Raw genomic sequence first — 11,475 nt, 5'->3', positions numbered from 1 at the left:
TTTGATGGCAGCCAAGGATTTTTCAGAAATGGAGGTAAATATCTTTCATTCTAATGCCTTTTGTGACGATTGGGGGTTTTACATTACTGTTGTGTGTCTGTGTGTTGTGCTTCAATGGATTACTGTAATTGGTCAAAACATTTGTTCGGTGTCTTTCAAGTAATGAGAGAGGTAAATTTAATTTAAGGTAAATTAAGTTGTGAATTCATAAAGTAATTCATGGTGTTATACATATTGTGTTAATTATCAAACATACAGTAAACAATGGACTGTACATCTAAAATACAATTTGACCTTTGACCCTAACAGTGATTTTTTTTAAATGACTATTTCAGTCTCAACGATGGTCGGTCAGTTCCCACCAGGTTCTGTTCATCATCTGCTGCATGATGGTACAGGGTAGGTACAGCTTGTACACGGGGAAAAAAGGAGTAAAGTCAACTAATTTAAGTAAACTTAAAATATTATATTTGAGTAATAGTTTGTTTTAATTTATTCTTTAGTTTTATGTTTACTTTTTGATATTACTTGGGGTATCTGATACCTTAACGATCAAGTTCATAACATCATTTATTTGTGGGTTTGCAGTCAATTCATTTCACTATCATATGAAAAAGTACCAAGGTCTTCATAATTCAAACAAGATTCTAATAAGGATATCTACAAAATGCAAGAACCTCAAAAGTAAAGCCTTTTCACTGAAGATGTTCAGATATTTGACATAATTTACCAGATTCTCGTATCCAGAGCAACATTCAGTAGTGAGTGAATACATTTCCATACGGGTCCCCAGTGGAAATTGAACCCACAACCCTGGTGTTGCAACAGCCATGTTCTACTAACTGAGGAACACAGGACCATATCAAAACCACAATATAAAGCACCATGGTTACCATTGTTCCCCCAGCACCATGCCTGAGATGTAAGATAGTGGTGAACTGCACCAACCCCAACACCATATCCCTTCTGGCCGCCCTGGAGAACGTCATGAAGTTGTACTCCATACGACCTGTCATGAACCTCTCAACCCCCACCAACATCAGCATGTACTTCACTCTCTACGGCATCCTGGGTGTGGTAAGGAGTAGTAGGACAGCATGGTATCCCTTTCAACTAGTTCACCTGAAGAGACATACTATTAAATCCATCAATGTATTTGACATGTGCTATATTGTTCTGAATGTTCCTCCACATCATGTTTTGTAGACCTATGTAAAATGTGGCTTTATTTCCTTTACTTTGTATCCTACAACAAAAAGTAATTCTCTTCTCAGGAAGAAAAAGCACAACTGTTGAACACATACATTTGGCTGGTGAAGGTAAACTTATTATTGGATTATTTTTGCAAATATATGTACACAGTGTATGGGCGTCATTTTTGCTCTTTGGTTTCTCATTCTCCTACAGAATGTTACTTCATGTTACATATTTGTTAGGGCACACAACATCCATTCACCAATATGTACTGAATAGCAATAGGGATATATATTTGGTTAAAACAAAAATATATATTTTATCTTTGACTGAAGATCAATCCTAAACATCATATTATCATTTTGAGTGCTGCTTCCAGACTTCTTCCAAACATATTGTATTGTTGCTAATGTGTTGTTTCAGGAATGGGAGAATGAATTTTTCAGCTGGGACCCAGTCCAATGCGGCTCTGCCAATATTTCTCTCCCCAGGGAAAGGTTCTGGTCACCAGATGTGGTAATCAATGAATTGTGAGTTAAACATCTCTATAGTCTATATAGATACCATATACTTATTTTTTTGATGAAACATTGGATTTGGTCTTACTGCTATTAGCCCATAGAAACACAGTGAGTAATAGATTAATACATGGAAAAACACAGTCAAAAACTTTATGAAAAGGAAGTTTGCTTTAAAGTATCTGTAGTATATCTGAGAGCTATAAGAAAGATCAGGAAATTTATAATTTTTTTGACCAATATTTCACTTTTTTTGGCACTAAAACTACTTCAATATACACTGAACAAAAATATAAACGCAACATGCAACAATTTCAACGATTTTACTGAGTTACAGTTCATAGGAGGAATCAGTCAATTGAAATAAATGCATTAGGCCCTAATCTATGGATTTCACATGATTGGGAATACAGATACGCATCTATTTGTTAAAGATACCTAAAAAGAAATGGACCTCAGGATCTCGTTGCGGTATTTTTGTACATTGAAATTGACAATTGATCAAATGCAATTGTGTTCGTTGTCCGTAGCATATGGCTGAGAATATCAGAACCCCACCGCCACCATGGGCAACTCTGTTCACAATGTTCACGGTGTTTACATCAGCAACCCGCTCACCCAAATAACGCCATACACATGGTCTGCGCTTGTGAGGCCCGTTGGACATACTGCCAAATTCTCAAAAATTATGTCGGCGGCAGCTTATGGTAGAGAAATGAACATTAAATTCTCTGGCAACAGCTCTGGTGGACATTCCTGCAGTCAGCATGCCAATTGCACATTCCCTTAAAACTTGAGACATCTGTGGCATTGTTTTGTGTGACAAAACTGCACATTTTAGAGTGGCCTTTTCTTGTCCCCAGCATGAGGTGCACCTGTGTATTAATCATGCTCCTCAAACAGCTTCTTGATATGCCACACCTGTCAGGTGGATGGATTATCTTGGCAAAGGAGAAATGCTCACTAACAGGGATGTAAACGAATTTGTGCAAGCTGACGTCAAGGCAAAGGGTGGCTACTTTGAAGAATCTCAAATATCAAATAATATATAAAATACAAATGTTTGGTTACTACATGATTCCATCTGTATTATTTCATAGTTTTAATGTCTTCGCTATTATTTTACAATGTAGAAAATAGAAAAACCATGGAATGAGTAGGTGTGTCCAAACTTTTGACTGGTACTGCATGTACTTCTATAATTTATTTTAACTGATACCAGGCTACCTTCAGACGAGTCTTGAGAGGCTTGTGGTTGTCCTAGAGCAAAACAAGAAAGATGTAAGTGTTTGTGAGAGTCTCGCCTTTTGGGCAGAGGTTGGTAACTTCTTCAAACGAGTCTCGTGATGTTTATGGAGTGCATGGAGCAAAATGGAGGACACCATAGTATTTGTGAGAGTCTCATCTTTCCATGGAGTGGTCATTTTAGTTTGTTTGGACTCTACAGACGTTTTCGCGAAAAGACTGATTTTCTGGATGTCTAATGGTCTGACAAACACAACTGTAGCTCAGCAACCTTCCACCGCAGATGCGGAAGGCCGTCATTAGCAGATGTGGTGGATTGAGACATAGGCCATATAAATCCATAGCTTAAACAGACAGATTTTGATAGGGATGTTTGTATTATTCTAATTAGACTCCGGCAGAGGAGCGGACATCTTAACAAACACTAACTCTGTCACTTTTTATTGCACTAGTGACTGATTCAGTCCAGATGAAGAAATAGAAAACATATGATTTATATCATGCCCATGGTTTGAAATTGTCCCCCTATTTCACCCTGTCTTACAGTATGGATGAAAACAGAGCTCCCATCGTCCCTTATGTGGTCATTAAGCATACTGGTAAAGTGCGAGACGCCGAACCTGTTAGAGTGGTTAGCTCCTGTAACCTGGAGATCTACACCTTCCCCTTTGACGTCCAGAACTGCACCTTCACCTTCAGATCCTACATCCACCACGGTAAGACGTCAACGCAACCACGCTTTAGGACTTACTTGAACATAAGGATCCTATACCAAACCCATCGCTCCTTCTCTCCCAAAAAAACATCCTGACTTTCCCTTGCAATCTTAAATGATAGGTATGAGACAGGGTTGTCCACTGAGTCCATTGAAGTTTTTTATATATTACTCGGTGTCAACCAAGGGATCTGTTTGCTATTAGGCCCAAGTTTACCATCCCCTCAGTTCAGATCATGTTTTGCTTCCATATAGGTTCAGCCCATTCATCCCAGTATGACCCATTCCTTTTTCTCCCCTGCAGTGTCGGACATAAAGATTATCTTAGGGAAGGAGGTGGAGGACATCCTGAAATGCTCCAGGAGCGTGTTGTCCACTGAAGGGGAGTGGGAGCTAATGGACATCAAATCCAGCAAATTCAAGTTATCAACATTCAATCAGGGAGAAGGCAACCCCTATGATGAGCTCTGCTTCTATGTAAGAACCCAAATCAAATCAAATCAAATGTATTTATATAGCCCTTCGTACATCAGCTGATATCTCAAAGTGCTGTACAGAAACCCAGCCTAAAACCCCAAACAGCAAGCAAAGCATGTGAAAGAAGCACGGTGGCTAGGAAAAACTCCCTAGGAAAAACTCCCTAGAAAGGCCAAAAACCTAGGAAGAAACCTAGAGAGGAACCAGGCTATGAGGGGTGGCCAGTCCTCTTCTGGCTGTGCAGGGTGGATATTAAAACAGAACATGGTCAAGATGTTAAAATGTTCATAAATGACCAGCATGGTCAAATAATAATAATCATAGTAGTTGTCGAGGGTGCAACAAGCACGTCCGGTGAACAGGTCAGGGTTCCATAGCCGCAGGCAGAACAGTTGAAACTGGAGCAGCAGCACGGCCAGGTGGACTGGGGACAGCAAGGAGTCATCATACCAGGTAGTCCTGAGGCATGGTCCTAGGGCTGGAGGCTGGAGGCTGAGACAGGAGGGATCAGAAGACACTGTGGCCCCATCCGATGATACCCCCGGACAGGGCCAAACAGGCAGGATATAACCCCACCCACTTTGCCAAAGCACAGCCCCCACACCACTAGAGGGATGTCTCCAACCACCAACTTACCGTCCTAAGACAAGGCCGAGTATAGCCCACAACGATCTCCGCCATGGCACAACCCAAGGGGGGGCGCCAACCCAGACAGGAAGACCACGTCAGTGACTCAACCCACTCAAGTGACGCACCCCTCCTATGGACAGCATGGAAGAACACCAGTAAGCCAGTGACTCAGCCCCTGTAAAAGGGTTAGAGGCAGAGAATCCCCGTGGAAAGAGGGGAACCGGCAAGGCAGAGACAGCAAGGGCGGTTCGTTGCTCCAGCCTTTCCGTTCACCTTCACACTCGTGGGCCAGACTATACTTAATCATAGGACCTACTGAAGAGATAAGTCTTCAGTAAAGACTTAAAGGTTGAGACTGAGTCTGCGTCTCTCACATTGGTAGGCAGACCATTCCATAAAAATGGAGCTCTATAGGAGAAAGCCCTACCTCCAGCCGTTTGCTTAGAAATTCTAGGGACAATTAGGAGGCCTGCGTCTTGTGACCGTAGCGTACGTGTAGGTATGTACGGCAGGACCAAATCGGAAAGATAGGTAGGAGCAAACCCATGTAATGCTTTGTAGGTTAGCAGTAAAACCTTGAAATCAGCCCTTGCCTTAACAGGAAGCCAGTGTAGGGAGGCTAGCACTGGAGTAATATGATCAAATTTTTTGGTTCTAGTCAGGATTCTAGCAGCCGTATTTAGCACTAACTGAAGTTTGTTTAGTGCTTTATCCGGGTAGCCGGAAAGTAGAGCATTGCAGTAGTCCAGCCTAGAAGTAACAAAAGCATGGAATAATTTTTCTGCGTCATTTTTGGACAGAAAGTTTCTGATTTTTGCAATGTTACGTAGATGGAAAAAAGCTGTCCTTGAAACAGTCTTGATATGTTCTTTAAAAGAGACATCAGGGTCCAGAGTAACGCCGAGGTCCTTCACAGTTTTATTTGAGACGACTGTACAACCATCCAGATTAATTGTCAGATTCAACAGAAGATCTCTTTGTTTCTTGGGACCTAGAACAAGCATCTCTGTTTTGTCCGAGTTTAAAAGTAGAAAGTTTGCAGCCATCCACTTCTTTATGTCTGAAACACAGGCTTCTAGCGAGGGCAATTTTGGGGCTTCACCATGTTTCATTGAAATGTACACCTGTGTGTCGTCCGCATAGCACTGCAATTACTCAGACGCCAGTAATTTGGCTATACTACTACCGAACGTTGAGTTCTCTATATTTCTAGCATTACTTTTGTTTCAGAGAGTACTTCCTGTTTCACACATAGGATGCTAACCCCGCTATTTATGGCATTGTCTTGTCTGATATGGGAATCTACTGCACCAAGCCAGATCACACTTCAAGGTTGTCATTCACTGTTGTATCTCTAAACTGTAGATTGTCCTGAGGCGCAGAGCAACCCTCTACGTGGTGAACCTCCTGATCCCCAGCTGCTTCCTCATCACTGTGGATCTCTTCAGCTTCCTGCTGCCTCCCCAGAACGTGGACCGCTCCTCCTTCAAGATGACCCTAATTTTGGGCTACTCGGTCTTCCTGCTCATCGTGAATGACCTGCTGCCCGTTACAGGAAGCACCATCCCACTGATAAGTGAGTATGAAAACATGTGTACTGGAAGCACCATTTTTGTCGTAAATAATACATGTATAGGTAAATGTTTACTTTGTGTTATTGGATTAGCTGGTTAGGTCAAGTATCATTTTGAAGTCCACTTCCTTTGTCCTCCTAAGTGTGGCTGAATATGTTCCTCTCTTCACCTCCCTCCTCCTCCTCCCGCCCATGCAGATGTGTTCTTCGCCATCTGCTTGGCTCTGATGGTGGCCAGCCTGCTGGAGACTATTCTTATCACCAACCTCCTGGTTGGCTCCAGTAACTTCCACCCAGTGCCTGGCTGGGTCCGAGTGCTCGTCCTGCGCTTCATGGGCAACCTCGTCGGGCTGCCTCAGAAATCAAGAGAGGACAAGATCATCCTCAATCCAGTTGCAGGAGGTACCCCTGATCTGATCCCTCCAGGGAGTTACAATTACACAGACTTTCAGAACCTTATTTTGTCCAACCCAAAGCAATATAGTGAATGCATTCAATCACAGGCTTGAACAGTATCATAAATGCAGGAATCACTCTGATACATTTTTCCAGCCACTTGACTAGGTCCGACCTTAGACAGAATTGTACTTCCCATGTAAGTCAATAATTTCTGTCTTTAGGAGGAATATTCATAATTTCACCTTTCTCCCTTCCTTCCCTCTTTTCTCTAAGAAACAGACTTGAAAGTCTGCCCTCCAGTGACGGTGGAGAGACAGGTTCAAAAAGGAGAACCAGGTGAGATGTGGGCAGAGGCAGGCGATCCAGCCCTGGCGGAACTGAAGAATCTGGGCAATGAGCTGCAGTCCATCTGCCTCCAGGTTGCCCAACATGTGGACGGGAACCAGATCTCCCAGGACTGGATGCAGGTGGGCTACATCATCGACCGGCTGCTTTTTGGCGCTTACTGCATCTTCATCACCTTCAGCTTCATCGTCATCCTCAGCATCTGGAGTAATTCGTACAACCAGTGATGTACTGGTTAAAAAAAATAGGTGGTTAAACGCCATTCGTTGGGAATAAAGTAACGCTCCCTATATTTCCTTATTATTTTCCCATGATAGGTGGCTACATTTTTGTGTAAAATACAAAATGTGAGGTAATAGTGGTTACCCTCCACTACACCACTGCGTACAAGACTTAGGAGTCTACCATGTTGTTGACTGCTGTTTAGATTTAAAAACAATTACCTTTGAATTACCATAACTTTAACAATTGTTTGTTTGATTTTCTGGCTGCACTGAGTAGGTGTGTTGAGTTATATATTACTATATTAGATTAAATGTATTTTTCTTTGACAAATAAACATACTATCACGAAACCACTGTTTCATTACTAACAACAATCCCTTGGGGTTATCTGAGATGTTTTCTGAATTGTAATGTTGATGGTGGATCAATGATGATGATGATGAAGATCTGTCATGCAAGACATGAATCAATGACATGCAAAGTAGGGGATCATCCAAAAACCACATCCTTGTTTGATTAGAGTGTTTACATACAGGAAGTTATTTTGGGGTATGTTATTAGGATCACCATTAGCTGTTACAAAAGAAGCAGCTAATCTTCCTGGGGTCCATACAATGCTCTTAGTTTTGGAGATGTTCATTTCTAGTTTACTACTGGCCACCCATTCCAAAACTGGCTACAACTCCTTGTTAAGGGTTTCAGTCACTTCATTAGCTGTGTTTGCTGAAACGCTTTGTTTAATGCCAGTGGCAGGTCATTGGTAAAAATAGAAGAGTAGAGAGCTGCCCTGTGGTACACCACACCCTACATGTTTGACATTAGAGAGGCTTCCATTAAAGAAAAACCCTCTAAGTTATATTAGATTGATAGCTCTGAATCCACAATATGTCAGAGGTTGAAAGCCATAAAACATACAGTACTAGTCAAAAGTTTGGACACACCTACTAAATCAAGATTTTTTCTTTATTTTTAGTATTTTCTACATTGTAGAATAATAGTGAAGACATCAAAACTATGAAATAACACTTATGGAATCATGTAGTAACCAAAAAAATGGAAAACAGATTATTCAAAGTAGCCACCCTATGCCTCGATGACAGCTTTGCACACTCTTGACATTGTCTCAACTAGCTTCATGAGGAAGTCACCTGGAATGCATTTCAATTAACAGGTCTGCCTTGTTAAAAGTTCATTTGTGGAATTTCTTTCCTTCTTAATGTGTTTAAGCCAATCAGTTATGTTGTGACAAGGTAGGGTTGCTATACAGGTAGGGTTGGTATATTTGGTAAAAGACCAAGTTCATATAATGGCAAGAACAGCTCAAACAAGCAAAGAGAAACGACAGTCCATCATTACTTTAAGACATGAAGCTCAGTCAATCTGGAAAATGTCGCCATGGTCGACCAAAGAAGTTGAGTGCACGTGCTCAGCGTCATATCCAAAGGTTGTCTTTGGGAAATAGATGTATGAGTGCTGCCAGCATTGCTGCAGAGGTTGAAGGGGTGGGGGGTCAGCCTGTCAGTGCTCAGACCATACGCCTCACACTGCATCATATTGGTCTGCATGGCTGTCATCCCAGAAGGAAGCCTCTTCTAAAGATGATGCACAAGAAAGCCCGCAGACTAAGGACATGGATTACTGGAACCATGTCCTGTGGTCTGATGAGACCAAGATAAACTTATTTGGTTCAGATGGTGTCAAGCGAGTGTGGCGTCAACCAGGTGAGGAGTACAAAGACAAGTGTGTCTTGCCTACAGTCAAGCATGGTGGTGGGAGTGTCATGGTCTGGGGCTGCATGAGTGCTGCCGGCACTGGGGAGCTACAGTTCATTGAGGGAACCATGAATGCCAACATGTACTGTGACATACTGAAGCAGAGCATGATCCCCTCCCTTCGGAGACTGGGCTGCAGGGCAGTATTTCAACATGATAACGACTCCAAACACACCTCCAAGACGACCACTGCCTTGCTAAAGAAGCTGAGGGTAAAGGTGATGGACTGGCCAAGCATGGCTCCAGACCTAAACCCTATTGAGCATCTGTGGGGCATCCTCAAACAGAAGGTGGAGGAGCACAAGGTCTCTAACATCCACCAGCTCTGTGATGTCGTCATGGAGGAGTGGAAGAGGACTCCAGTGGCAACCTGTGAAGCTCTGGTGAACTCCATGCCCAAGAGGGTTAAGGCAGTGCTGGAAAATGATGGTGGCCACACAAAATATTGACACTTTGGGCCCAATTTGGATATTTTCACTTAGGGGTGTACTCAAATTTGTTGCCAGCGGTTTAGAAATTAACGGCTGTGTGTTGTGTTATTTTGAGGGGACAGCAAATTTACACTGTTACAAGCTGTACACTCACTACTTTACATTGTTGCAAAGTGTAATTTCTTCAGTGTTGTCACATGAAAAAAATATACTAAAATATTTACAAAAATGTGAGGGGTGTACTCACTTTTGTGAGATACTGTAGATGCGTAGCCTACAGCATTAGCTGAGTGGTGAGGTTTGATCAACTTAACACAATATAGTATACCATGTTGCATGGTATGAGTTTTGTCATTTCTGGATGTTGCCAATGTCCCTTATGAATAACCTTGGCCTTATTGACAGTGGTGTAAAGTACTTAAGTAAAAATACTTTAAAGTACTTCCTAAGAGTTTTTTTGGGGGGGGGGGTGTATCTACTTTATTTTACTATTTATATTTTTGCCAACTTTTACTTAACTACATTACTAAAGAAAATAATGTACTTTTTACTTCATACATTTTCCCTGACACCCAAAAGTACATTTTGACAGGAAAATGGTCCAAATCACACACTTATAAAGAGAACATCCCTGGTCATCCTCTGTTCTGGTGGACTCACTAAACACAAATTTGTAAATTAGGCCTGAGTGTTGGAGTGTACCCCTGGCTATCCGTAAATAACTAAAAACAAGAAAATTGTGCTGTCTGGTTTGCTTAATATAAGGAATTTGAAATGATTCATACTTTTACATTTTAGCAATTCCCTGTACTTTTGATACTTACATATATTTAAAAACAAATACTTTTAAACTTTTACTCAAGTAGTATTTTACTTGGTGACCACATTTTACTTGAGTCATTTTCTATTTAGGAATCTTTACTTTAACTCAGTATAACAATTGAGTAATTTAGGTTCCATTGATACTATAGCATTTAATCCTATGTGTGTGCTCTTCTTACCCTTTTCTTTCCTACCATCTCTCTTTCTTTCTCTCTTTATTACCATCTCATTATTTATTTCTCACTCTCATTCTCTCTCTTTCTTTCTCTCTTTATCTCCCTCTTCCTTTGCTCTCCATCCCCCTCTCTCTCTCTCTCTCTCTTTCTCCATCCATCTTTCCTTAGGTCATGAACTAATTCCAGGGCTCAAATATCGCCCGTCTAGAATTAAATGATCAGCCTAAATATTATATCAGACGCTGGACAGAGAATAAACATTACCATACATTTCATGCAACCTGTACGCTCTCGTTGGCTGGCCCTCGCTTCATACTCGCCGTCAAACCCACTGGCTCCAGGTCATCTACAAGTCTCTGGTAGGTAAAGCCCCGCCTTATCTCAGCTCACTGTTCACCATAGCAGCACCCACCTGTAGCACGCCCTCTAGCAGGTATATCTCACGGGTCACCCCCAAAGCCAAATCTTCCTTTGGCTGCCTTTCCTTTCAATTCTCTGCTGCCAATGACTGGAACGAACTTCAAAAATCACTGAAGCTGGAGACTATTATCTCCCTCACTAGCTTTAAGCACCAGCTGTCGGAGCAGCTCACAGATCACTGCACCTGTACATAGCCCATCTGTAAATGTGCTCCTTTGCACCCCAGTATCTCTACTTGCACATTCATCTTCTGCACATCTACCATTCCAGTGTTTAATTGCTATATTGTAATTACTTCGCCACCATGGCCTATTTATCGCCTTACCTCCCTTATCCTACCTCATTTGCACACACCGTATATATACTTTTTCTACTGTATTATTGACTGTATGTTTGTTTTTTCCATGTGTAACTCTGTGTTGTTGTATGTGTCGAACTGCTTTGCTCCCAGTTGTAAATGAGAACTTGTTCTCAACTAGCCTACCTGGTTAAATAAAGGTGAAATAAAAATTACATTTAAAAAATAACTCAATT

At 41.6% G+C, this 11,475-nt stretch overlaps 1 protein-coding gene across 1 annotated transcript; it reads left to right on the top strand.

The window, feature by feature from the left end:
- Window positions 1–885: 885 nt before the first annotated feature.
- LOC106574176 (5-hydroxytryptamine receptor 3A) lies at window positions 886–7,323 on the top strand. The gene is made up of 6 exons (XM_082962403.1): window positions 886–1,100; window positions 3,504–3,673; window positions 3,977–4,149; window positions 6,145–6,355; window positions 6,551–6,754; window positions 7,025–7,323. The coding sequence occupies exons 1-6, from the start codon at window positions 886–888 to the stop codon at window positions 7,321–7,323; spliced, it is 1,272 nt and encodes a 423-aa protein (XP_082818529.1).
- The last annotated feature ends 4,152 nt before the right edge of the window (window positions 7,324–11,475 follow it).

The sequence above is a fragment of the Salmo salar genome, chromosome 16 (genome assembly GCF_965601325.2).
Source record: "Salmo salar chromosome 16, fSalSal1, whole genome shotgun sequence".
NCBI lineage: Eukaryota > Metazoa > Chordata > Actinopteri > Salmoniformes > Salmonidae > Salmo > Salmo salar.
The sequence above is the reverse complement of the archived record's forward strand: the minus strand, read 5'-3'. Positions and strand labels throughout refer to the sequence as shown.